The sequence below is a fragment of the Phascolarctos cinereus genome, unplaced genomic scaffold (assembly GCF_003287225.1).
Source record: "Phascolarctos cinereus isolate Bilbo 61053 unplaced genomic scaffold, phaCin_HiC Scaffold_1;HRSCAF=81, whole genome shotgun sequence".
In the NCBI taxonomy this organism is placed as follows: domain Eukaryota; kingdom Metazoa; phylum Chordata; class Mammalia; order Diprotodontia; family Phascolarctidae; genus Phascolarctos; species Phascolarctos cinereus.
The window spans coordinates 288,890,010-288,913,125 of record NW_027555514.1 but is presented as its reverse complement, the minus strand read 5'-3'; the positions used below and the strand labels follow the sequence as shown (position 1 = coordinate 288,913,125).

At 47.6% G+C, this 23,116-nt stretch overlaps 1 protein-coding gene across 2 annotated transcripts in view; it reads left to right on the top strand.

Moving 5' to 3' along the window:
• The window catches only part of MOV10L1 (Mov10 like RNA helicase 1), a 67,145-nt gene that overhangs the window by 19,264 nt on the left and 24,765 nt on the right, over positions 1-23,116 (top strand). For both annotated transcript variants that reach the window (XM_020982901.2, XM_078147981.1), the window contains exons 11-21: positions 1,608-1,785; positions 2,759-2,829; positions 5,044-5,135; positions 7,018-7,076; positions 7,565-7,674; positions 9,102-9,195; positions 13,127-13,305; positions 14,082-14,228; positions 19,926-20,047; positions 21,868-21,967; positions 22,797-22,961. In XM_020982901.2, the coding sequence (XP_020838560.1) occupies positions 1,608-1,785; positions 2,759-2,829; positions 5,044-5,135; positions 7,018-7,076; positions 7,565-7,674; positions 9,102-9,195; positions 13,127-13,305; positions 14,082-14,228; positions 19,926-20,047; positions 21,868-21,967; positions 22,797-22,961 (1,317 nt within the window). The remainder of the gene's footprint in view (positions 1-1,607; positions 1,786-2,758; positions 2,830-5,043; positions 5,136-7,017; positions 7,077-7,564; positions 7,675-9,101; positions 9,196-13,126; positions 13,306-14,081; positions 14,229-19,925; positions 20,048-21,867; positions 21,968-22,796; positions 22,962-23,116) is intronic.

Sequence of the window (23,116 nt, the reverse complement as noted above, 5' to 3'; positions counted from 1 at the left end):
CGTCCTTCAGGTGCCTTTAGGAACTGTTCAAGAAGGAGCTGCTGGGACAGCTCCAGGACACGTTCTCCTTTTAAGAGGATGTTTGAGTGGTGACAGCACAGGCAGACAATTATTTAAAATCTTTAAATGCAGCTTTAAATTTAAGATCTTTACAATGCAGCTCTTCAGTTCACTTGTAAATGTGAGTTACTGTGTCTTGGTCTTCTTACATAGCATGGCCCATTCCTTTGCTCTAATGCTTTCAACTTTTCCCAATTTCTTCCCAGTGAAATTAAGAAGACTGGTGTGCTATGGCATTGGCATAGCATAGTTGGGTGGGCATTTTAAATGACCATGATTCACTTGGTTGGATTTTGCATCGTGATTGAGAGGTTCATAGAGCCTTATAGAGGAGAATATGTGAAGTGGCCAATGTAAGAATTTGTTTTGCTTGACCGCATACAGTTTTCCCTTCCACATTGCAGAGGTTAGGAGCATGGCACCCCCGCCATCTGAAAAATCCACATAAAATTCTTTGACCCTCCCTTTGTACCAGAAAAGACATCTGAATTTTTTTTCTTTTTTGGGGGGTGTTTGTACCTTATTGTAAAATTTGGGTTGATATTACACAATACTATACATATATTTTACGCATTTCTGAGTTTCCAAACCTTTACTTTGTCATCTGCTGGCCTTTGCACATCGTCTGTGGCTTCCACAAAACTCCCTCAGAATTCTCATTTGATTTCTTAGGCCAATTCATGATATATCAAAACTGCAGTGGGGAAAGTTGCAGTGTGGAAGGGACAACTATATTTGTTTTTCTTTGTTTTGCAATTGGAGGGCATGGTAGAGTAGGAAAATAGATTTTTCTTCATTGAAAAATAGACTATGAAAAGAAAAAAAAAAAAAAAAAAACAGACCCTGTGATGGATCTTTGATTTCATCAGTCTGGGGAATTCCCTCTCCCACCACACCTGTCAGCCCTTCTTCCTTTGGAGGCGAGTTGTCTGAAGCATGTAGCCAGGTTGCCCAGCACTCTCTCCCCATGCCATGCTATCCCTATAGTAATAAGAATCTATTAGAAAACCATTTTTCTGGTTCTCTTTAACTTAAAATATCGAGAGCCCATTTATCAGACTTTCAGACACCAGTAATGCCCATTACACAAAATGACCATAAACTCCAAAGAGCTGAGCACCAGTGGTCATGGGGGGAAAAGAAAACAGAGCGGGGGCAGGTGGACGTGTCAGGGCCCTGCTTTTCTGACAGTGTCCTTAGGCACACAGACAGTCCCATCCAGGAGCATGAGAGGCCGGGCCCACGCTAGTGCTCCCCGAAGCAGGCTGGACGCCGCCCCAGCCCTATGCATCCCAGTGGCCCTGGGGCCAGTACTGTTAGGGTCCTAGGTGAGTAAGAACAAGTTAGGTCGTGTTTCCTATACCTGATTTGTTCAAGCAGAGAGGGCTGCGATGCATGTCAGAGAGATTTCCTGATTTTTTATGAAGTGAAACTTGGATCTTTAAGGATTAGCCTTCCGTTGTTTTGGAATTCCTTATTCCCTGACTGGGACAAATAACTGGGTTGCTGCTAGACCTTTCACTAACTAAATTCTGTATTTATTTCAGCTGCTGCATATGTCCAACTACAAAGGTAAATTTTCCACTCTGCTGTGGCTGGAGGAAATTCATGCAGAGCTAGAAATCAGAGAGTTCTATATGAGTGAAGTAATTTTGAAAAAGAATGGAAATTATTTGGTTTTGGAAGTGCCGGGATTAGCAGAAAGTCGCCCATCTTTGTATGCAGGTGAGTGTTGTACTTATAGCACCTCGCTGTGCAAAGAAGGGCAGAAATCAGAGATGAAAAGACACACGTTACTTGTAGCACCGAAAACGTAATCGTTCTGTTCTTTTTTATCAAGATAACAATTCCATTCCATAATTTGGTTTTCGTTACTGCTTTCACTGTAGTATGTTTATTCTGAAACAGTCTTATATCTATGAGTGGTGAACACCTGGCTCACAGGGTTCTGGAATCTCTGCCTCCTTCCTTGCCATCTTCCTTCAGAACTGTGCTCACAATTCCTTCCTTTCTTTCCCTCGCTTAACCTCCCGCCTCAGCTTCCTTGAGGTCTTCAAAAATTGCTTCCCCCTCCAGCATTCTCAACTCTAACTAGGCTCTAATTCCATCAGCTTTCTCACTTTCTGGACCTGGTTTCAGCCCTTCTTCTGGTCATTTGGCCCTTGGTTCTTTCTGGTTGCCTCAGTTCTGTCCTCTCTTGCCTCTGTACCCCATTTTAATCTTGCTCATCAGTCAGCAAAGATTTCTTTAGCACTTACTCTATGCAAAGCGTGGTACTTGATGTGGAGGAAGACACAGTCTTGAGAAGACGCGGGCCTGGACTTCATGGAGCTTATGGTCTAGTACAAGATGTACTGAGCACCTCCAGATGCCTCTCAGACCCAGTATCACATGCTACATTGATTAGAAAGTTGGGGAACAAAGTGTTTTGTGCAGTGAGGAGTAGACCAGGCTGTTGCCCATGGAGAGCCAGAGAGGGTGGCTTTGGAGGTGGAAGGACAGAAGTAGAGGAGGACAACTGGGACGCAGGGCACAGGCCTGACCCCTCCCCCAAGGATCTCTGGGCCATGGAGCGGAGGGTGAAATCTCACCGTTGTGAATGTAGTAGGTGCTTCATGGCGGGGGGCGGGGGTTGGGGGTTGGAAGTTCTGTGTTTAACGTTCACATGTAGAGGTCAGAGTCTTGTTTTCTTAACCAGGTGACAAAGTGATTTTAAAAAGCCAGGACTACAGTGAACATGTTATCGAGTACATTGGCTACGTGACTGAGGTGAGTGTTGTATTGAATTAGTCTGCAAAGGTCTTCAGAAAGGGCTGTGAGTGAGGGAATGTTCTCTGAGCTTTCTAATTAGAAACTTCCAGATGGCGTGACCTAGGGAGTTGGGTACCTCTCAGTAAGCTACAAATCCCATGAGCTTTGGGGGCCCTCTCATCCCACACTCCCGCAGTCCATTCAAACTCCCAGACGTTCACAGACTAGTAGTCTCTCAGTGTGCCTTCTCTGTCTTGTACTGGTAGAGATGACTTTCTGAACCCATGTTGGAGACTTTACATGTCTGTCTACTAAATTTCACTTTCTAGATCCTGGCTAGTTCTGCCCTAATTGTCTGACACACGTCACGTTGGTACATGTGTTCAGTTCCAGGCTCATGGTTTTACTTAAGTTCTTTTGTAAACCACAAGAAGATGCTTGCCTTGGATTCCCCTTCATTCACTTCAGAAAGATGAACTGAGCATTCTCTGTTTAGTTTTTTACATGGATTGGGGCAGGGGGTTCCGGGAAGGTATCTGACGCAGGCTCTGGGGCTGCAAGGATGGAGGGGTGTGTGTGTGTGTGCTCGAGTGTGCTCAAGCTGGAGGCTTTCCTATTAGTGAAGGCATTAGGTGGGAGCGAGCTGTGAACACGAGGGTGGCTGGGACTCAGCTTTGGAAGCCTCTGGAGCCCGAAGGTCCTGCTGCTTCCATCCCCCTGCCCCTTCCGTGGGAGCAGACTCTAAGGCGACCTGCTGAACCATCCTCAGGTCATAGAACTTAAGGCTGGAACAGCCCCTGGAGATGGCCAGAGTTGGGGCACTGGAGTGAGGGAGCCATGACCGGCACCATCATGCAGTCCCGCAATGTCCATTTTCTTACCTGTAAAACATAGAATTCACACTCTCACATGCTCCCTCCTAGTGTAGACATGAAACCTGAAAGCAGAAAGCAAGTGAGGTGGTCGTTCACCAGAGGCCGACTGATTGTACCTTAGTATGTGTCTCTAGCTGTTAAGTAACTACTGTGGGCAGCCTAGGCCACTCACCTGGGGAGAAAGATGGGAAGATAACAAAGCCTGATCCTGGCCCTCATGAAGCTTGCAGTCTAGCATCAGCTCGGGCGGTATTTATTAAATGCTGCTGTGTGCCGGGCATCGGAGCTCTAAGAATCACCAACAGAACCGTTGTGGCTCTCAGGAGCCTGCGTTCTAATGGGAGAGCAGCCAGTGCCCACGTCTGAATCTGTAGAGCAGAAGTGTGAAGTGACCAAGTACAAGTGGACGTAAAGGAGTTAAAAACAAGGTCATTGGGGTGGGGGGAGGGTCAAGGAAGGGCTTCCTGCCCAAGGTGGTGCTTGAAGGTTTTTAAAGGGAGAGAGGCAGACGTGAGGTAGGCATTCCTGGAACGGGAGCTGGCCTTGTGATACGAGGTTTTTTGGGGGGTTGTGGGGGTGGTTTGTGTTTTTTCTCCTCTAGCTCTTCCTTTCTTGAATGGGTTTGAAATGATAGTCTAGAGCTGTTAATCCGCTCAGCCCCCCTTTATTGAGTGCCCACTCTTTGTTTCTAGGCTCTGAAAATAGGAAGATGAAACCCAACCCAAATCTGCCCCAGAGGAGCGGGTGCCCTGCCCGGGCCGCCTGAAATCCCTGGCGTGCTGGGGGAAGCTTGCTTCTCACTCGCCCTCAGCCATCTTCCCAAATGCTGGGTGGGGCTCAGGGACTTAGAGAGTCTTTAGCATCCAGCAGCTGCCGTTTCTAAGGGACCCAAAACCATCCATCTCCACCACCTGTACTGTAGTATTTTTCTTAAAATACGGTAATATGGGCACTCTTTTTGATTATTTAATTTTAAAGATTTGCAGCATTTCTTAGATTAGTAAGGCTGGGCATTCAGACCAGAGGAAACTTCCAGCATTTTCGTCTCCATGATCACAGCCCTCCCTTCCCCATTTTTGCTTGTCTTCTGTTTGGAGTAGGAACTGACTGCAGACAGATTTGATTTCTGCCCACAAAGAACATAATGCTGGCCTATGTTACCCAGCAGACAGAGCTCATTAGCATTTGGCTGCCTGCTTCATTGTTAGTGTGGTGGGGTGATCGTTGCTTGATTTAAATTATTATACAAACACCTAAGTAGCTTCAGATCTGAGAGCTTTTGGTGTTATTTGGTTATGCCATAAGAATTCTACCATGTGAGACTTAATCCTAGTTACATCGTCTGTTGCCTTTTAAGATTCATGAAGAAGATGTAACCCTTAAACTCAATCCAGAGTTTGAAGAAGCTTACAACTTTGAGCCGATGGACGTCGAGTTCACCTTCAATCGGTAAAGTTCTCCGTGAACATTCTACGTGCCTTCCTTTCGCTTCCAGGGCATTCTTGCTCTTCTCTAATTTTGCTAGTAAAGTTGCCCAAACTTGAACTTAGGGAAAAGTTTAAACAAAAACTGGTCTTTAACGTTAGGGAAGGAAGTTTCCGATCCCACTCACTGCTGATCTAATGTGGTGGCAGTCAGGGCAGCCCCTTGGAGCCTCGAGGCGGGGCTGGGCTTTTCTCGGAGCTGTTTCCAGGGTTTGGGTTTTTTGTGGCCACAGCCTGAGGAGCCCCCAACCATCATTGTATAGCATCTAGTTAAATTAACCTGTGCGAGTGTTAAAGGATTCAGAAAGTGGCAGGTGTTTCTTAGAAACGTTGAAGCCGTCATTCTGCCGCTGTTTCCTGGGGAGGGGCGGGTGTGGGAGGTAGGAGAGAGACCGAGCGAGCGTAGGGCCAGCCTGTGGCGCAGCCTGTCCGTGTGGCACAGATCCAGCCACGTAGCCTTTGGGTCTCCCTCCCCTCTCCCCCGTCCATGCACCCCTAGGGAGGTGTGACTTCCCGAGCTGCTACTGACCTGTTTTGGGCAGGGGAGCTTTCCTGGAATCTGTTCCAGGACAGGTCTAAGACAAAAAACCCGCACTCTACCAGATGGGAAGTCCCGGATATCTGCAACAGAGGCAGGCCTAAAGTTCTCTCAGCATCTGTGTCATCTACAAAGACATGGCTTGCCAAACAGGTTATCAGCGTCGTGAGTGAGATTTAGGGGATTGTGTTTAAATCTGGACATCGGCACCTTAAAACACACATTCTGAAGACTCTATCAGCATGAGATTCACTGGTGGCAGCACTGGTTCCAGGGGAGCTGTGCAGATAAACTTCTGTACGTTGGCGACCTCCTTGCACCATTTCTGCACCTAGCATTCGTCGACCTCTTCCCGGGTGTCTGTTCCTAATCCAAGGGCAGGCCATTTAGTTAGGGCTTCTCCCAAAGTGCCCACTCCAGCCCCTCAATAGAATGCCCTTTGTGTCTTCCTTCTTCCTTCTCCTTCTAAAAACCAGAAACTGTTTTCTAGAGATAGCCCATGTCATGGACAGCGATGATGTCTTATGAAAGTGATTGGCACTGATGTGAATGACTGACCAGGAGTCTACAAAGAGGCACGCTGTCCCCTTCTGAGGGCCCCCCCCCGCTCAGATGTCTGAGGCTGCTGAAGTGATTGGCAATAAACAATATTAGGAGGTACAGCATATCCAGGATTTCCCTGGCCCAGTGTAGCCTTCATTGCTCTCAACATGCATCTGTCTGGCTAGATCTTCCTGGCAGGTTCCAGCTTTGTAATCAGGGCCCAGCTCCTGGAAATAGCCGTCACTGCAATATTCTTCTCTAGCTTTTCAGATCTGATGACTGAAAAGCCTGGCTCAGTTGTCCTCAGATTGCCTCTCTTCAGCTCCACTAGCCTCCCCCTTCCTATCTTGTGTCCCGCCCTAGGTTGTGGTTCACAGATGAGACATCAGACTCCAAGTTCTTCTGCCTACAGAAATCACCAGGGAGCTTCTGTCACTTTTCTCATCCTTCTTCCCTCCATAGGCTGGGGGCAACGAGGGTAAGACCCTCTGATCAGCTGGATGTACCTCTGGGGCCTGATTTTCTGCCCACATGGAGGTCTATTTCATCAACTGAATGTAAACTGTTAGGTTTTTTAAAAACAACTCCACATCCGTATGGACCATGACACACTCCACTGAGGGCTGGAGGGCTGTCCCCTGCCACTGCCACTGCCACCTAGAGTATTTATACTCTAAATAGGGTTCTTTCATTAGAGTAACATGCAGGTGAAGTGAAATCATACGGGAAGTGCCCCTAACATTTTCTGTTCTCTCCTTCTTCACAGGACAACCAGCAGAAGATGTCACTTTGCAGTTGAGCAGGCAATACACCTAGGTGAAAAAGGTCAGATTGCAAGGTCTAGGGCATCCTATCCCCCACTCTCTCCTGCACTACTTCCTCTGTTCCGGGGGGGGGGGGTCTTAGATGTGAGCAGTTTTAAAACATTTCCTGAAAAATGTGCAATTTTGAAAAGAAATATGGGGAATAAGACCACTTGACATCCACATGTTTAAGCTTTGTTTTCTAAGATATTTCAGCCATGTTCAACAAATGCTAGTGGCTGAAAAGAAAAGCCATTAGCTGTTTTCTCCCTCTGTCCACTTTTATTGCCATGTGTTGGTGGGTGTATTGATTTCATGGGAATTCTGGTTTGCTTTTAATCATGTAGAAAACCTTGGAAAGGACAGAGGGCAGAGGGAAGGGGAGAACCACGAATGGCCTTGCGTCCCTTGGATCGACTCCTTGGGATGAGCATGACCAAGCTGGCAAGGGCTCACGTGACAATTTCCTGTCTCTCTCTCTCTTTTTTTTTTTCATTTTAAAAACCACAGTATTATTTCCAGAAAGTATCATTTTACAGTCTCCACAAGTTTCTGGGACTTGGAACTATTTGCAAGATACTGCTAATGATGAACAGTCTGCTCCTAAGCAAGGAAGTAAGGTAATCTTTTAGTGACTCTTACTTTACACTTGGGAAATGATTGTGGGTTTCATTTATTAATCAGTACTATGTGAAAAAAAAAAGTATCCTTTGAGAGAATGGATTACATGCATGAAATTATTCTGTTCCTGGGCCGGGTTTGTCTGTGTCCAGCTCTCAAAGCCTGAGACTCGCTCAAGGCCTCAGAACTCTGGTTGTGGTTGTCAGATTTAGAGCGGCCAGTGGTGGGTGGTTCGATCTCGTTCTCATGAAAGGGAGGATCTCTCTGTGTGCTGATCAGGTCACTCCTAAAGACGAGGGATTGTGTCATTCTTTGGGTCACCAGCCCAGACATAGGGCCTGATATATTCATCAGTGCTCATTGATGGATTAATTGATCAGCTTATTATCAGCAGTGTCAGGACATGTAGGGTCCATGTAGATGAACTCTCCCCAAAGCCCTGAGCTGCAACGCTCCGCTTCCCACCACACACACACACACACACGCGTGCGCGTGCACACATCTCCCCCCCCCCATACATACCAATATAGCCTCCCTGGGTACCAAAAGTCCTCCTTAGGGCTCTGTGTTACCGTCTTCAAGCTTCTCCTGGGTATTCATCTTATAATTTTCTTAGCCATGGCAGTTTTAAAATTTCTCTTAGTATGCCATTCACCTGAGGACCGCCTGCTTTTACCATTTTCACTGAGTCCGTCCTGCACATTTCTTCAATTACATTGGCACTCTTCTTTGCTCATTTTAAGTTTTGGCTGGGTTTTGTTTTCTGGTGATTTTTCACCGTTTCCCTTGGTGCTTCTATATTGGTGTGGGGGGGTGTAGGAGGAGCATGGCTCCTTTCAGTCCTCTCTGTGTTAAACCTTGGGGGTCTCCTCTCTCTCATACTGCAGTGGGAGGAACAGATTACATGTTGGTTTTCTCAAGTGCTATGTACCTCTCTTCAGACACTCAGCCAGGCAGATAAGGCCTGGTCCTATAGGAGCACTGCAAAGGAACAAGCTGGTGGGCTGACAGAGCATTTTTCAGAGGAACGGCCAGGTCTGGCAGGCCCAGGGAGGCCAACTGGGGAGGTGGGCTTCCTCTTCCAGCCATGTGAGGACTGTCCCCCTCAGCATGAAGGCGGCACTGCCCCAGTCATCAGCTTGTTGGAGCAGCACTGTTTCATGAATACAGAATACCTGTTCTTCCCCTCGGGTGCCTGTTCTCAACTTCTTTATAATGATTCTTCGTGCCCGGGGGAAGCACTGACAGGCTCTGTGCTAACTGTGTTCTCCTAAGGTTTTCCACTGGGTGTTCCCAGTATGTTTTAGAGGGACACGACCTGAGTTAGAACAGGTCACGTTTTCATGGAGCGCAAACTTGGAGAGTTTTTAGCGTTTTTCTACACTTTTTAGCAATTAAGCACTTGATTGAAAATCTTTTTTTCCAGAATAAGAAGAAACCAAATGAGCACAAGGAACACGCCACAAAGAAGAGAACCACCAGTTCCATTCATGACATCATGACGTTTGCCACACAGACAAGTAATTTGTGTGTATTAGAATATTGGTGGAGTGGGTGAGGTTTGTCAGGAACGTTCAGAGATAGGAGAGAGCTGAGTTCTGCAGGCTGTCCAGCCAGCGCTTGGCCCCTCTGATGGTGGGCTGAGGGGTGGCGGTGCTCTGCTTTGGGGAGCAGTGCTGGTAGTTAGGGGAATCTTCCTAATTTTACCCCCAAGTCTGCCTTCCTGTTAACCTCCCACCGCTGTTCCTGGTTCTGCTGACCCTTCACGTGTTTGAGAGACTGTCACATCCACCTGAAATCCTCGGTTCTTTAAGATACCAACAACGCTCAAGTGATGTAGTCTTTACCCTCCCATGCTGGTCACTCTTCTCTGGATGTACTTTGTTTCTGTCCCTTCTAAAATGGGACATTCAGAACTGAGGTCAGTATCGCGAGTGTGTCCAGAATAGCATTTGTCTCCTCCTAGGAGGATGGATTCTAGAATTTTCCCATAGGAGGATGGATTCTAGAATTTTCCCAGGAATCAGTCAAGCCCACAGCTTATGTTTTGCACCATAGACAATTTTTTTTTTAATCGGGACTGTATTTGCCCTTCCATAATCCCGTGGTCCCAGTCATCTTCTGTCTTTCAGATAACAGCCCCTCACTCTTTCAGTACCTGAGGATGTAGTTTACTTGGGCCAGGTGAGCAGATCCAGGGCAGCTCAGTGCTCTCCTCCTGTCTGCTTGTTTAGAATGGTCATAAACTCCCTGCTTTAGCCATTTTTGTTCTGTCTTTCCAGTCAAAGGTCATTCTGCTCTGCAGAGAAGAGAGAAGCCAGATACCAGTTGAGTCCTATTGCTTTGTCTCATTTCTCTGTTCCCATCCATCTTTCTGTAATTCGCCTCTCTCTTTTCCCCACAATGTCTTCTTCAATCCTTTTCCTCACCAGCCTCAGCTCATTCGGGGCTTTCGGATTCCCGATGTTACCCTTATAATACCTCCCCATGCTTTTGTATTCACCTTTTATTTCCTGCCCTCTCCTCTTCCTCTGTCTTTTAAAAATCTCAGTGTGCTCTCTACAGTCTCTCCAAACAGTTCCCATTTTTCATCCTCACTGAAGTCTTTCCTTGTGCGTCTTCAGAAGTTTGTGCTTGAGAGTTTCCCATCCCAGTCTGGGATGTCCCAGTCCTGAGCAGACCTGGAATTTTAGTCTCTGGGTCCTACATGCACTTTCCCATGCACCCTCTGAAAGGTGTTCTCTGAGAATCGGGGGTGCACATCAGGCTGTGCCCGGTTTTCCTTTTCTCTTTCACAAACTCTTCGAGAGGCAGGAGCTCCTTTCCCCCAAGGTTTCCATCATTTCTACCAATTCCACAACCAATTCCTGTCAGTGAAAATTAGATCCAGAATAGAATTTCCCTTTGTTGATTGCTCTGCTTGATGAAGGATGAAATTATCATTAAGGAAAGTCAAGTTATTAGCGACTTTGCTTTTGGAAAGGAGAGCGTTCCAGTAGGTGTCTGTGTAACGGAAGGCCTCTGTCACTACACGTCACACCTCCGCGCCCAAGCCGGTGACCTGTTTGAATGTCAATCCCTCCTCGCTTCCCTCCTTTGGTGTAGGTGGTCTCTGCTGCTCCCTGATGTTCTTCACCATGATTCACTCCCATCTGCTTTTTTGATGCTGCCCACCAGAGCTCCTTTTAGCCCTTAGCCCTTGTGCTGCTTTTAAATAAGGTAGCCCCATCTAGAGATATTTTCCCATCATCCCACCAAGTCTTAATACTTGTCTCCTGGCATTAGGCTCGCTGACTCATCTTACTCATTCCCTAAACCCCTGAGCATTTTGGTGCAGACACGTGAGAGTTTTGTCACCAGCTCCTTGCTCGAGTCTGAGCTCTTGTGAATGAACGTGTGGCCGTCCCACTGCTGTTCTTCCTGCGTGGCGGCTGGCATGGGCTGTGCAGAGGTGGGCAGTCCTCCCCCTCACTCCTTGAGTCTGTTTGCACGAGGACAGTGCTGAAGCATTCTCAGCAGCCTTAGGTCTGCTCCGCCTCTGGCCAGCAGCCCGTTGTGTCTCTCCTCAAACCCTGGTCTGGAAATACAAGCTCTTCCCTCTTCTGGCCTTGAGAGATCAGCAGTGAAGAAAACACAGCCCATGCCCTCATGGTCTTCAGCCTTATGCCCAAACAGTTACCCAGCATCCATTTTGAGAAGTCTTGAGAAGTTCTCCATTATGTCTTGACTCTGCACCAGAAAGACAAGAGATCTCCGTATCAAAACAGGCAACAAGGGAGCCTTTATCAAGTGTGTGGAATGTGCCAGACAGTGTCCCAGGCAAAAATACGAGATTCTGCTTTTGAGGAGTTTGTAAACATTTACCAGGGAAGCACATCTTTGTAGACAAGTACATAATACATCCTGTGGGGGGGGGGTGTTACACATGTAGACGTACACGAAATACAAGGTATTTTCAGCCTGGGGAGTAAAGGGGCAGGAGGGGAGTACTGCCGCCTGGGGGAAGCTGAAAGGGCCCCCTGGGATCCCACACCTGGAACTGGAAAGGGACCTGTGATTCCTTCATCAAACAGAGACAAAACTGAGATTAAGTCATTTGCCCAGGGTCACCCAAGTAGTCAGTGACAGAACCAGGATTTGAGTCTGGGTTCTCTTGACGACAGATCCAGCTTTGCATTTGAAGGAAGGAGCATTAGGTAAGGAAGGAGAATGGTCTGGGCGGTGAGGCCTGGGAATGTGTTAAGGCCCAGAGATGGTTGGGTGTAGAGGAATTCAGTGTGGCTGAAGGGTAGGTGGTATGTGAGGGCTAAAAATGGGAGGTATGAGCTCATGCTGGTTGGAGAAAGGCTTTCAGGGCCAAGTTTGTATCTTACCTTAGAGGTGAGGGAGTGCCATGGTTCGGTCTGCGCATCAGGAGGTCACTTTAGCAGCTCTGAGGGGAGTGGGGGGGGAGTCAGAGGGAGTGTGGAGGCCAGCTGGGAGGCTGTTGCCACAGTCTGAGTGAAAGGAGTATGAAGGGAAGAAGGGGAGAGACACGAGACCTCACGGGCGCGGAGTCGGTGGGCTGTGGTGGGGTAAGGTGAGGTAGAGTGAGGAGTGCTGGCAGGGGCCTCCAGGAGAAGGGGCACAGCGGGAAAGACGAGGAGGAGGAGTCCTGACTCGGACGTGCCGAGTGTCTGTGGCGCAGACAGGCCGTCTTGGGGTGAACGGGCCTTCTCCTCCCAGACGAGATCAGGCCAACCTGCCTGCATTGCTCTAGCACGGCGGGGAGTGTCCGTGGCACCTGGGTGCCTGGCACTGATCGCTCTGGCCGTGGTGCTGGCTCACCGCCTTTTCCAGTCAGGCATCTCTGATGACGCTTTTGTGCCACTTCCCCGATAAGACGGCATGTTGTGATGTTAAAATGAAGTGGCGACACTTTGACAGAGGTGTTATTTTGACTGTGGGAGCTATGTCCTTTGTGCTCTGTCACAAACCTGCCCCATCTGTGACTTGTTAGATCATCCTAGGGAGTCACCCAGAGCTGGGTACGGTGCCTGGTACGTAATGGGTGCTGGCTCTAGGCTGTTGGGTGGAACCCATCCCAGTGTCTGTTAACAGAGCACTGTTCTCCCTACAGGGTCTTTCACCTACCCCACGAAGGCTTTTCTTACCCCATCTGGGGAATTAATGCATTACCATCATTACTGTCATGTAGTATTGTTGTCTCACTCCCAATAATTGGGTAGGCCAGGGCCACAGCACGCCATGTACCAAATAGTCACTGGGGACTTGGGGATTTCTTATGTCATCAACGAAGAAGTTTTTCAACATGCTTTTACTTTTATACTTGACTGTTAAAATGGACTGTGCTATATATACTTTTTCTACATAGGGTTATGGAGGGTGAAAATTGGATTCGGTTCTTTGCCCTCTATATGAAACTTTGTGTTTGTGCTTTTGAGTACACAGTGAATGGAGTACAGGCCTTGAAATCAAAAGAAAGCGAATTTTTCAATCCAGTTCTAAATGAAAAGCAGAAACTGGCAGTCAGAAGAATCTTAAGTGGTGATTGCCGACCGATCCCATACATTCTTTTTGGACCTCCGGGAACTGGAAAAACAGTTACCATAATAGAAGCTGTTTTACAGGTAATTACCACTGGTAAACAGACCACAGGATGCTCCTTAGAAGCACAGGCTGGCCGAAATCCCAGTTAAGATTGCAGGAGGGAGAGACGGATTAGGGCCAGCACTCGGCCCCTGGGATGTGCAGAGTCAGCAAGCTGTTATTGCCTAAATAGTGCTATCTGGATGCTGTTCATTAAGTACATAGATGTATCATTCTGCAAGCAGTCTTATTTTAAAATTCTTAATTCTAGGGTTGTTTGACAGAATTTAAGGGTCATATTTCCTAGCCTTTGGAAGATGCTCCATTTTCAAAATAGCAAACTGTTCAATCATAGGGTAGCAGAAATTTACCTATGGAAGAAATGCTACTTAAAATTAGCCCTGGCCATTATCCCCAGGCTGCACAAAACAACAACAAACGGGTTAAATATGGACATTTTTTTGTGAGGTCATTGAGTAGATCAGGCTTTCTCCCAGACAGGGAAGTCACTTTTGTGCCTCATCCCATAGCTTTGTGCTGTGGCAGAAAGTGGACAGGGCAGGCATTTTCACTTTAAAGTTAGGGAAATAGATGCACGGAAATTAAGGCACTTGCCCAAGGAGCTAGAACAACCAAGTAGTAAGAAAAGACTTGAGGAGAGGCCTTTCCTTCCTAAGCTCTTCCCAGCTTTAAATCAGTTATGTCCAGATTTTATATTTAAAAGTTATTGGTTTTGTGGGTTTAAAAAAAAATCTCATGGTATGTTGAAGGACAATGTGGCTTCCATCTCTCTTTGGTCTTTTTGTGTGTGACACAGATTCATTCTGCTTTACCGGACAGTCGGATTCTGGTCTGTGCCCCGTCCAACAGTGCCACTGACCTCATTTGCATGCGGCTGCATGAGAGTAAAGTGCTTGCTCCAGGGACCGTGGTGAGAGTGAATGCCACCTGCAGATTCGAGGAGGTGATTTTTCATTATGTGTGGGATTTAACCCTCCACTTTCCCCCACCACAGAGCCCATGAATCTGAAATGTGAGTCATAAGAGGCCTTCCAGCTAAGTGTGAATGAACTTACATTTGAGCCCTTCCGGAGTATCTCCTACTTCACAAAAGTCCCTAACTCCAGAACCTTCTGTGATTCCCCATTGGCTGCCAAGTTAATTCCAAGAGCACCTTGTCCTGCTTCCTTTTCACACTCAGGTTTCCATGATGTGGCTTCAGCCCACGTCCCTGTTCCCCTGCAGCTCAACTCTTACTCTGGTCAGACTGAATGACTTACGTCCGCCCTCTCCGGTGCCCAAGCGCCCAACTCGGCCAGCATTGGAGGCCAGTGCTCCCTCCCACCCTTCTTCTTGCTCTTCCCCAAACCCCCATCCTCCCCCAAAGGACACCATTTCCTTGTTAGTCCCCCTAAGAGTTAATATTTACCTCTCTGCAGTGGTGCTGCTTCTGACTCTTGGGACAGTTACCACCCCATGCCACTGCCCAGTGAAGTGGAAGCCCTTTGAGGGCAAGAATTGTGTTTTATTTGTCTCTGCATCCCTACAACACTAAGCTCAGGGCTCATATATAATTTGTCATTGAGTCGTTTCAGTTGTGTCCGACTCTCCGTGACCCCATTTGGGGTTTTCTTAGCAGAGATACTGGAGTGATTTGCTCTTCCTTCTCCAGCTCATTTGGCAGATGAGGAAACTGAGGCAAATAGGGTGAAGTGACTTGCTTAGGGTCACACAGCTAGTAAGTGTCTGAAGCCAGATTTGAGCTCAGGAAGGTGAGTCAGTCTTTCTGACTCTCGCTCTGTGCACTATGGCGCCACTTCACTGCCTTCCTCGTATGTAACAGTGAATTAAAAATGCAGACAAGTGAAGAGGATTACTTGGATATCAGTAGGAAACTGAGAAAGGATTCAGCTCATTTCAGCAGATGATAGGGGCTGTCCTCAAGGAGCTTAATTAATTAACGTGGAGCATTTGTTTCTTGAATCCTCGATGATGCCTTTGTATTTCCCTCATGAACTCAGATGTAGGAATTGAGGAATAACTTTGGAGTGTGAAAGTCTGATGAGCTGAGTGGAGAAGCCATGAGCTAGTGCTCCATAGAGCTTGTACCTCTCAGGCTGGACAGGCCCAGGGCTGAGTTAGTGGGTCTAGGACAGGAATCTTGTAGACCTCTAGCAGTGAAGCCAAGTTGGCCTTCTCCTAGCCTTACCAAAGGTGGTCCCCATCCCCTGGACTCCAGAGCCTCTGGTGGCCTGCTGTGTGGGTGCCTGTGGCAACACCAGAAGGATCCCCCCCTAGTAGTAATATTGTAACAATAATAACAGCCCAGGGTATGGAGTGCTTGAAGGTTTGCAGAATGCTTTGTCAGTTTTATCTCCTTTGATCCTCACACCACCTTTGGGAGGTGGGTGCTTTTATTATCCCTGTTTTTACAGACAAAGAGACAGAAGCAAATAGAGGTCAAGTGACTTGCCTGTAGTCACATCATTTTAAGTGTCTGAGGCCACATTTGAATTCAGATCTTTGTGAATCCAAGTCTGTTATTCTCTTGGGCCCGTGAGGATCCTCATTCCCTCCAAAGGCATAGCTCACAAGCATCCCTAGTATACTTATTTCTATTACTTAACCAGAGAGCAAAATCAATTCAAAGCAAAGGAATTGGATGAAATAGCGTAGTAAGAAAAGAGCCATAAAATGTTTCCTCCCATAAACCTGGGGCTCACTCACCCCCAGTGACATCTGTCGGGGAAGAATGGACACACCTAGGAATGTGCATGTGTAGGAAACACATGGCCAGGTCCCACACATGAAAAGGCAACTCATGTCTCTCTTGCTTAAGAGTTGCCATTGTCTTCTGGAGATGTCACTCCACTGTCTCCGCTAGGCCTTCTCGCTGCTGGTCATTGCTCTACAAGGCGTATAATATTGAGCATCTCTCTCTCTCCTTCCAGCTTCTGGCTTCAGTTTGGAGTTCTCAGCAGAGGTGCTCCCTCTTCCTCATAAGAAGAGGAATGGTCTTAGCTTAGAGCCCAAAGTCTTAAGCTTCTGGGGGTTTTAGGTAAGCAGGCCTTTTCTTCACCCATATCAGACTAGCTTCAAACCCTTGTCTGCTTCTCTTTAAGGACAGGGAGGTCTGTCAGCTCCCAGTGCTTTGGATGTTGTCATGTTTTTCTCCCCAGAAGTAGTGTTTACCTATAGGGCCCAAGTTCTTTTGGATCACGGAAGGCCAACCAGATGAGCAGAACACACAGGCATTTCCTGTTTTTGAACTTTGCCTTTCTGTTCATCAGGAACATTTTCTTTGGCCTAAGTCTCTACGACTTCAATAAGAATATCCTTGTAACTCTTGCTTAATTCCTGTAGCGAGATCCTGTTTCCCAAACCCATTTCAGATGGGCCCTCTGCCAAAAACGAAAGGGAGGGGGAAGGGGGGGGGAAGACAAAGGACAGAATCTTGGAGGTCAGGGTCTCTCCCTCTGACACAGTCCTTTGATCCAAATTCCTGCCTTTTTGGTGTTTTGGGCACAGTAATAAGCCTAGGCTTTGAGCTCCCCCATGTGGATTTTTAGCCTTCTTTGGGGGTAGTAGATTTTATTTAGACAAATAAGACTTGGCTATCAAGTTGATAAAAATGTTGGTATTTATTTCCTGAGGAGAAGTTACAGAATTTCTGTCACAGGATTTCTTTGAGAAGGTGTTGTAGGTGATTCAGACATTGAGTGAATACAAGCACCTGCCTCCCAATCATGTGTGTTCAGTGCTCTGGGTCACACTTAAGAGACCCCACTTCCCAAAATAGAACAGAAAAAGCTTGCAAAAGAGGTGGTTCCAATGCGGAGTGGCAGACCCCATGTGATTGAGTATGTGCTCCTCGCCCTCATTCAGGGCTCAGCGCACAGCTCTGGCTCTGTAGATGCAAGGCGTTCTGCTGGGGGGCGGCACTAGGAGAGTGAGTTGTCTAAGGAGCAGGGTTTCCTCTTCCACCGGTGGCATGGAAATCACAAGATCATTTCCTAGGGCATCGCTTTGCTAGGCTGGTTGTTTAAATGTCTTTTCCTTTGTGTTATGTTGATCACATGGTATAGTGGCTGCAGTGCTAGATATGGAGTCAGATACAATAGTGGTGAGTCCCTGGACAAGTGACTTAACCACCTTCAGCTTGTTTCTTTGTGTGTGAAATGAAGATCCTGCTAGCACCTCCCTCACAAGCTTATGGGCATCAAATGTGATATGCTGGATGGAAAGTGCTGTGTAAACCTGCAAGTGCTTGAAATGTTGGCTCTCCTTATTATGATTGTTACTGAGTGAAAAGCAGTATGAGATGGGGGGGGGGGTTGAGCCGTAGATTTAGATACAGACTGGTCTGCTTTGAACCTCAGTGTAGCATGTAGAGGGGCCCCAGGCTACATTATTTCTGTTTACAGGTTACATGATCCAGAATAATGGAAGGTTGTTGAAGGCCTGTATGCCCAGTACGTCACATAACCTGTATATTTACTCTTCCCAATTGCCTGTGATCAGTTCTCTCAGTCACAAAGAAGCCAATTATTCATTGAACTCAAATATCCCACCCCTACCCCCCATGCCAGTTTCTAAGGTGTGTTCGGCATCAGTTCAAGGTCTACCTGCTCTTGCCCTTCCATAGGCCTGAGGAACCAGTAACATCTTCATGTTCCTGTAGCATCAAACAGTCAGCACTTTTTAAGCACCTACTATGTGCTGGGCAGCATGCTAGGTTTGGGGGATAAAAAGACAAAAATTATCAGTCGCTACCCTCAAAGAGCTTACCATGAAGCTGTTCACTTTCTCTTTTCTCAGATAACTGTAACATTCTAAAACTCTCAGAAATCTCATCAACTTTGACTCTGACTTAGTTCATTTAAACTCAACAAATTAGATTCTGTTCCGTATGTACTTAGTAAGAATGTATTAGGTACAGAGCACTATTCTAGGTGCGGGGATGCCCTGAATCAATCTACATTCTGCTGGGATGGGGGTGGGGTGCAGCACAGACAGACAAGTAAATAAAATGCCTTTCGGAGGTGGATGCAATATAATTTGAAGAGTGAGACCCCTAATATCTGATGGAACCAGTGAAGGCCTAGTGTGAAAAATAATGTGTGAGCTGGGCTTTAAGGTAAACAGAGGAGTCCGAGAGACAGAGAGTGTGGAGGGGAGGGTATCACTGGTATGGAAGACCACCCTGCCAAGGCCAGAAGGCAGGAGATAGGTCAGCACCAGCAGGCCTGTTGGACTTGACTAGACAGTGGGTGAAGGGGAGTAACCTGAACTAAGCCTGGGCCAGATGTTTGCTTTATGCTCGAGACCGTCACCTCATCGGAGCTGGCCTTTAGAAATGCCATTTTGGCAGTTGTGTGGATAAGGGCTCACAGCAGGAAGAGGCAGAAAGTGGACCGGACACAGGCCAAGCTGAGGTGCCAAGAGCCTGACCTTGGGGGGCAGCCCAGGGGGGATGAGGCTGAGGCGGGAAGTGGCACTGCTGCTCTGGTGATGAGCAAAAATAGCCAAGGTTGGTGACTTCATCCCCTTCCAGGGCTTTAGTCATCCTTTCTCTGCAGATGCTTCACGTGTCTTCTCCTAGTCTCTCCCCTGAGTTTTCTAGTCCTGCATCACCAACTGTCTTTAAAGATGTCATAAACTGACACTGCCACCCAGATGGCTGTCAGCAAGCATTGATTAAGCACTCACTGTGTGCTGGGCACTTTACTGAGCACTAGAAATATATATCAGCAGAAAGAGAGGTGATCCCTGCATTCTAATAGGGGAGGGGACCTGACAAGAAGTGGGGGGACCTGGCAGAGTAGGGCTGGGCACATCAAGTCCTGTGCAGACAGGTCTGCAGTGCAGCCTGGAAAGGAACAAAATGCCATGGAGGCATCTAAGAACTCGTCACATCCTCAACAGAATTCGTAATTAACCCCCAAACCCATCCCTTTTCTGCACTTCACTCATTTGTCTCCTCTCAGTGAATCCCTATTCAGTTCGTTCACAATCAGCTTCCACCTTCTTTCCAGTCTTGTGTCTTACCGTTCCCCTTCATGCATCTTTCATTCATTCACTCAATCATTAAACATTCATTAAGCACCTATCGCAGTGCCAGGCACTGTGCTAAGCACTAGAGATACGAAAGAGGCAAAGACAGCCCCTGTCCTTGAGGAGCTTTCACTAATGGGGAAGACAGTATGCAAACAAGTATGTACAAAGCAAGCTCTGTACAAAATAAGTAGAAATAATTAATGGGGAAGGCACTAGGAGTAAGAGGAGTTGGGAAAGGCTTTCGGTAGAAGGTGGGGTTTCAGTTGACATTGAAAGGAGGCCAGAGAGCATTCCAGGCATGGGGACAGCCAGAGAGAATGCCTGGAGTTGGGAGATGCAGGGTCTTGTTTGTGGAACAACCAGGAGATGGGGGTTGGGGGATCAAAGAGTGTGAGGTATCAGAAGAGAGGAGAGGTGGGGGAGGGGTGAGCAGGCTGTGAAGGGCCTTCCATCCAGCCGTCCTGCTCCTTCCTCCTCTATGTCTGGCCCATTCCCCTTTCTCCTACTTTGATGGTGGGGCGCAGTAGAAAGAGTCAAACAGCGTTCAGAGAAGGTGGTTAATGTGTTTATAGACCAGCTTGTGCGTGTGCGTTTTTGTTTTCAGACCATCAGTGATATCGTACGACTCTACTGTAAAGATGGGGAAGACGTCTGGAAGGCGTCTCGCTACAGAATCATCATCACCACATGCAGCAGTGCTGGGCTGTTCTACCAGATTGGAGTGAGGTATGTAAAATGGAGCTCATCAGATGTGTTTGCTTTTTGTAGGGTCTGTCCTCGAGGCAAAAAGAGATCCTCTCTCCCTCCATCCCCATGAGAATAAGGCAGTAAAATGTTAGGGAAGCGTCTCCCATCCTATGCCCATGACAGAAGTCAGCAGATCCCATGGGAGATGGCACTGTGCCCCCCCACACACACACACACACATGCACAAAACACTCCCGCACTCAAGAAATTGAGAGCTGCTGATTTCTATATGGCATAGCAAGAGTCATCCCAGGATTGATTGTCATCTTGGCAATGTTCATCTTTGGCTTCCTCACACTCCTGCTCCCAGCATTCCTCCCCTAAGAGACTTCCAGCTGGAAGGCTGTGTGTAGGGATGTCAGTAGAACAGCCCAGCTCCAACAAAGATCACCAAAGAGTAGCAGACCGAATCATGATGAAGAAATCCGGAGGATGACTAAAGTAGGTTTCTTCACCCAGCCCAGGATTGCCAAGAAGACAGCAAGTGTCCTGCAGGCACTAGGAAAGGGGCCTGGCCAGAAAAGCCGGAGCAGGCACTGTGCCAGGAAGCCTACAGTGACTGTACATGAGAGCTCACACATGGGCTGCAAGGCAGAAGGGAGCTGGCAGGGCTGCGACCAGGAGAGGGGGACTGGAGAGCTCCACAAGTCTGCAGTGTCTTAACCTGTGGAGCTCCACAGGGCCGTGGAAGCAGTACTTCAGGAACTGACCCCAGAAAGCAGAGCAGCCACAGTAAAGAAAGCTTATGGAAGACAACAGCTTCACAACAGCTACCAGCAAGGCCTCAAAGGAATAAAGGCTTGGCCACAAGTCTACAAGAGTTCCTAGAAGAAATGAGATCATTGAAGTAATAAATAGAAGAGCTCTGGAGGATAGAATTGTAAAGACAGTAAATAACTCAGAGTAAAAAGTGTTCAAACCTGTCCAGATGTTAGGAGCAGGCCTTAGGCCAGCACCTTGTTAGTTCAGATTTAATACTGGCACAAAATGAGGTACTTAGAGGTCATCCAGCAGTTAACAAAATGAGGTTTCCTCGATCTATAAGGATATCCAGCACATACTCCACTTGGGTAGACACAGTCCCCATCTCCCATCTCCATATGGAAACCCATCAGGTCAGCAAGGAAGAGCGTGGCGACTCTCAAGGTCTTGGGACATCCTCCAAGACAGGAAGGCCCAGACTGCACAGCAGAGGGCCTTTGTGAGCCACGGCAAATAGGAGGTGACCTGGTTTCTAGGCACAACCAGATGGAAACTCTCAGAGTTGTGTAGGACACACCAGGGTCCCCAGGTATGTCAGCCAGTTACTTCAGATGATGCAGTAAGTGGGTGTTTCATCTAAAATTTTGAAGCTGGGATTTGCATCATGAGACTGTATGGATTCAAAAATTATTTCCAGCTGTAAATTCTATAATCTACTTATTTTGGAAACAGAGTAGCATTGCTTCCTTTTTCCTGATCACTGGTAAGGTTCTTGATGTACCTTCCTCCTCTTAGACAATTGTGAAAACGACGGCTGCCCAGCCACAGAACTCGTCTCGGCTTTCCCCAGATGTCTCTTGGCGGGGTGGGGGCCCAGAGGGGCACAGTAAAGCTTTTTGGTCACGTTTTCTCCCACTTTGCAAAGTTCCCTCCAAAGAGGCTTTGGGCGCTGATGTAGCCCAGCAGCCTGCACCCCCCAGCCGCAGTCTGCCTGAGTCCAGAAGCTTCTTTCAGTCTGTTGCTGACAGTGATCACTCAGGCTTTGGTGACAACGTGAGACCTCAGGAGGTTAATGTCAAGCGTGTTTCTTGTTTTAGAATCGGACATTTCACACACGTTTTTGTGGATGAAGCAGGACAGGCAAGTGAGCCAGAATGCCTCATTCCTCTGGGCTTGGTCTCAGAAGTTAATGGCCAGGTAAGGTGGGTTTGGGGGTTTTGTTGTTGTTTAGAAGAAGTGTGTCCCAAAACACGGTTTTTCCGTTGGTCACCCAGAACTTTTAAATGTTGTAGGCAACTGCCAGTATAAATTGCCTTCTTTAAATGTGCTGGAATTACCTCAGTAACTAGTTCTGTCCTTAAATAATTTGTGAAGTTTGAGTAGCCCTACATCATTCGTTTTTTAAAGAGGTTAATTGGTGGGAGTGGTGAGCTGTCTGTCTGTAAAGGCTGATTGAACAGTGCCCCTGAACACAGAAATGGCCTTCCTTAATTGGTGACTCTAAAGGCCCTCAGGAGTCCCTGGGGCTGTTGATGAGCTTGCTTCTTATCCACGTGAGGCTGGCCCAAAGTCATGATAAGCTCCACTAGCCTGCCGATGGCAGCTGTCTCCCGTCCACCTTGTTGTGTTGTGTGCCTCTGGGGCTCTAGGAGTACTCCTTGAAAGGCCTGTCGCTCGAACACCGTGTCTCCATGATGCCCCTTGACGTTCAGGGAAGCTCCTGCCCCTAAGCCTCTGGGGTGGGCCACAGGCTGTTGGGCAGTTTGGTGTGTGAGCCTCAGTTCTTCAGGCCCCTGTCAAGATGCCTACTGAGCAGCAGAAGTCATTTGTAATTTCTTATCTCTCAAGGTCTTTTTTTTTAAGACCTTTGACTTGGCGTAGGGTTTCTGCTCTGGGGCAGTGCTGGGTAAGGCACATACCTGTTGTCCATGTCCACGTCTGTGTGTGTGTGGTAGGAGGGCCGTGCCTTATGAAGCCCCAGAGAAGGAGAAGGGGCCAGTTCTGAGGGCTTGTTTGTGTGCTGCAGATTGTGCTGGCCGGAGATCCCATGCAGCTTGGCCCGGTCATCAAGTCCAGGCTTGCTCTTGCCTATGGGTTGAATGTATCCATGTTGGAAAGACTCATGTCTCGACCCTTGTATCTCAGAGACGAAAATGCCTTTGGTGCCTGTGGATCCTACAACCCGTTGTTGGTAAGTCCAGTGCCACCTCTCTTGCTTTCTGAAAGATAAAATCTTTCCTCAAATCCTTTTACAAAGAGGCCATATCATGGAGACCTGAGTTTGAATCCAGCCTTGGACCCTTCCTAGCTAGGTGGCCCTGGGCAGGCCTTAGGTAAGCCTCAGTT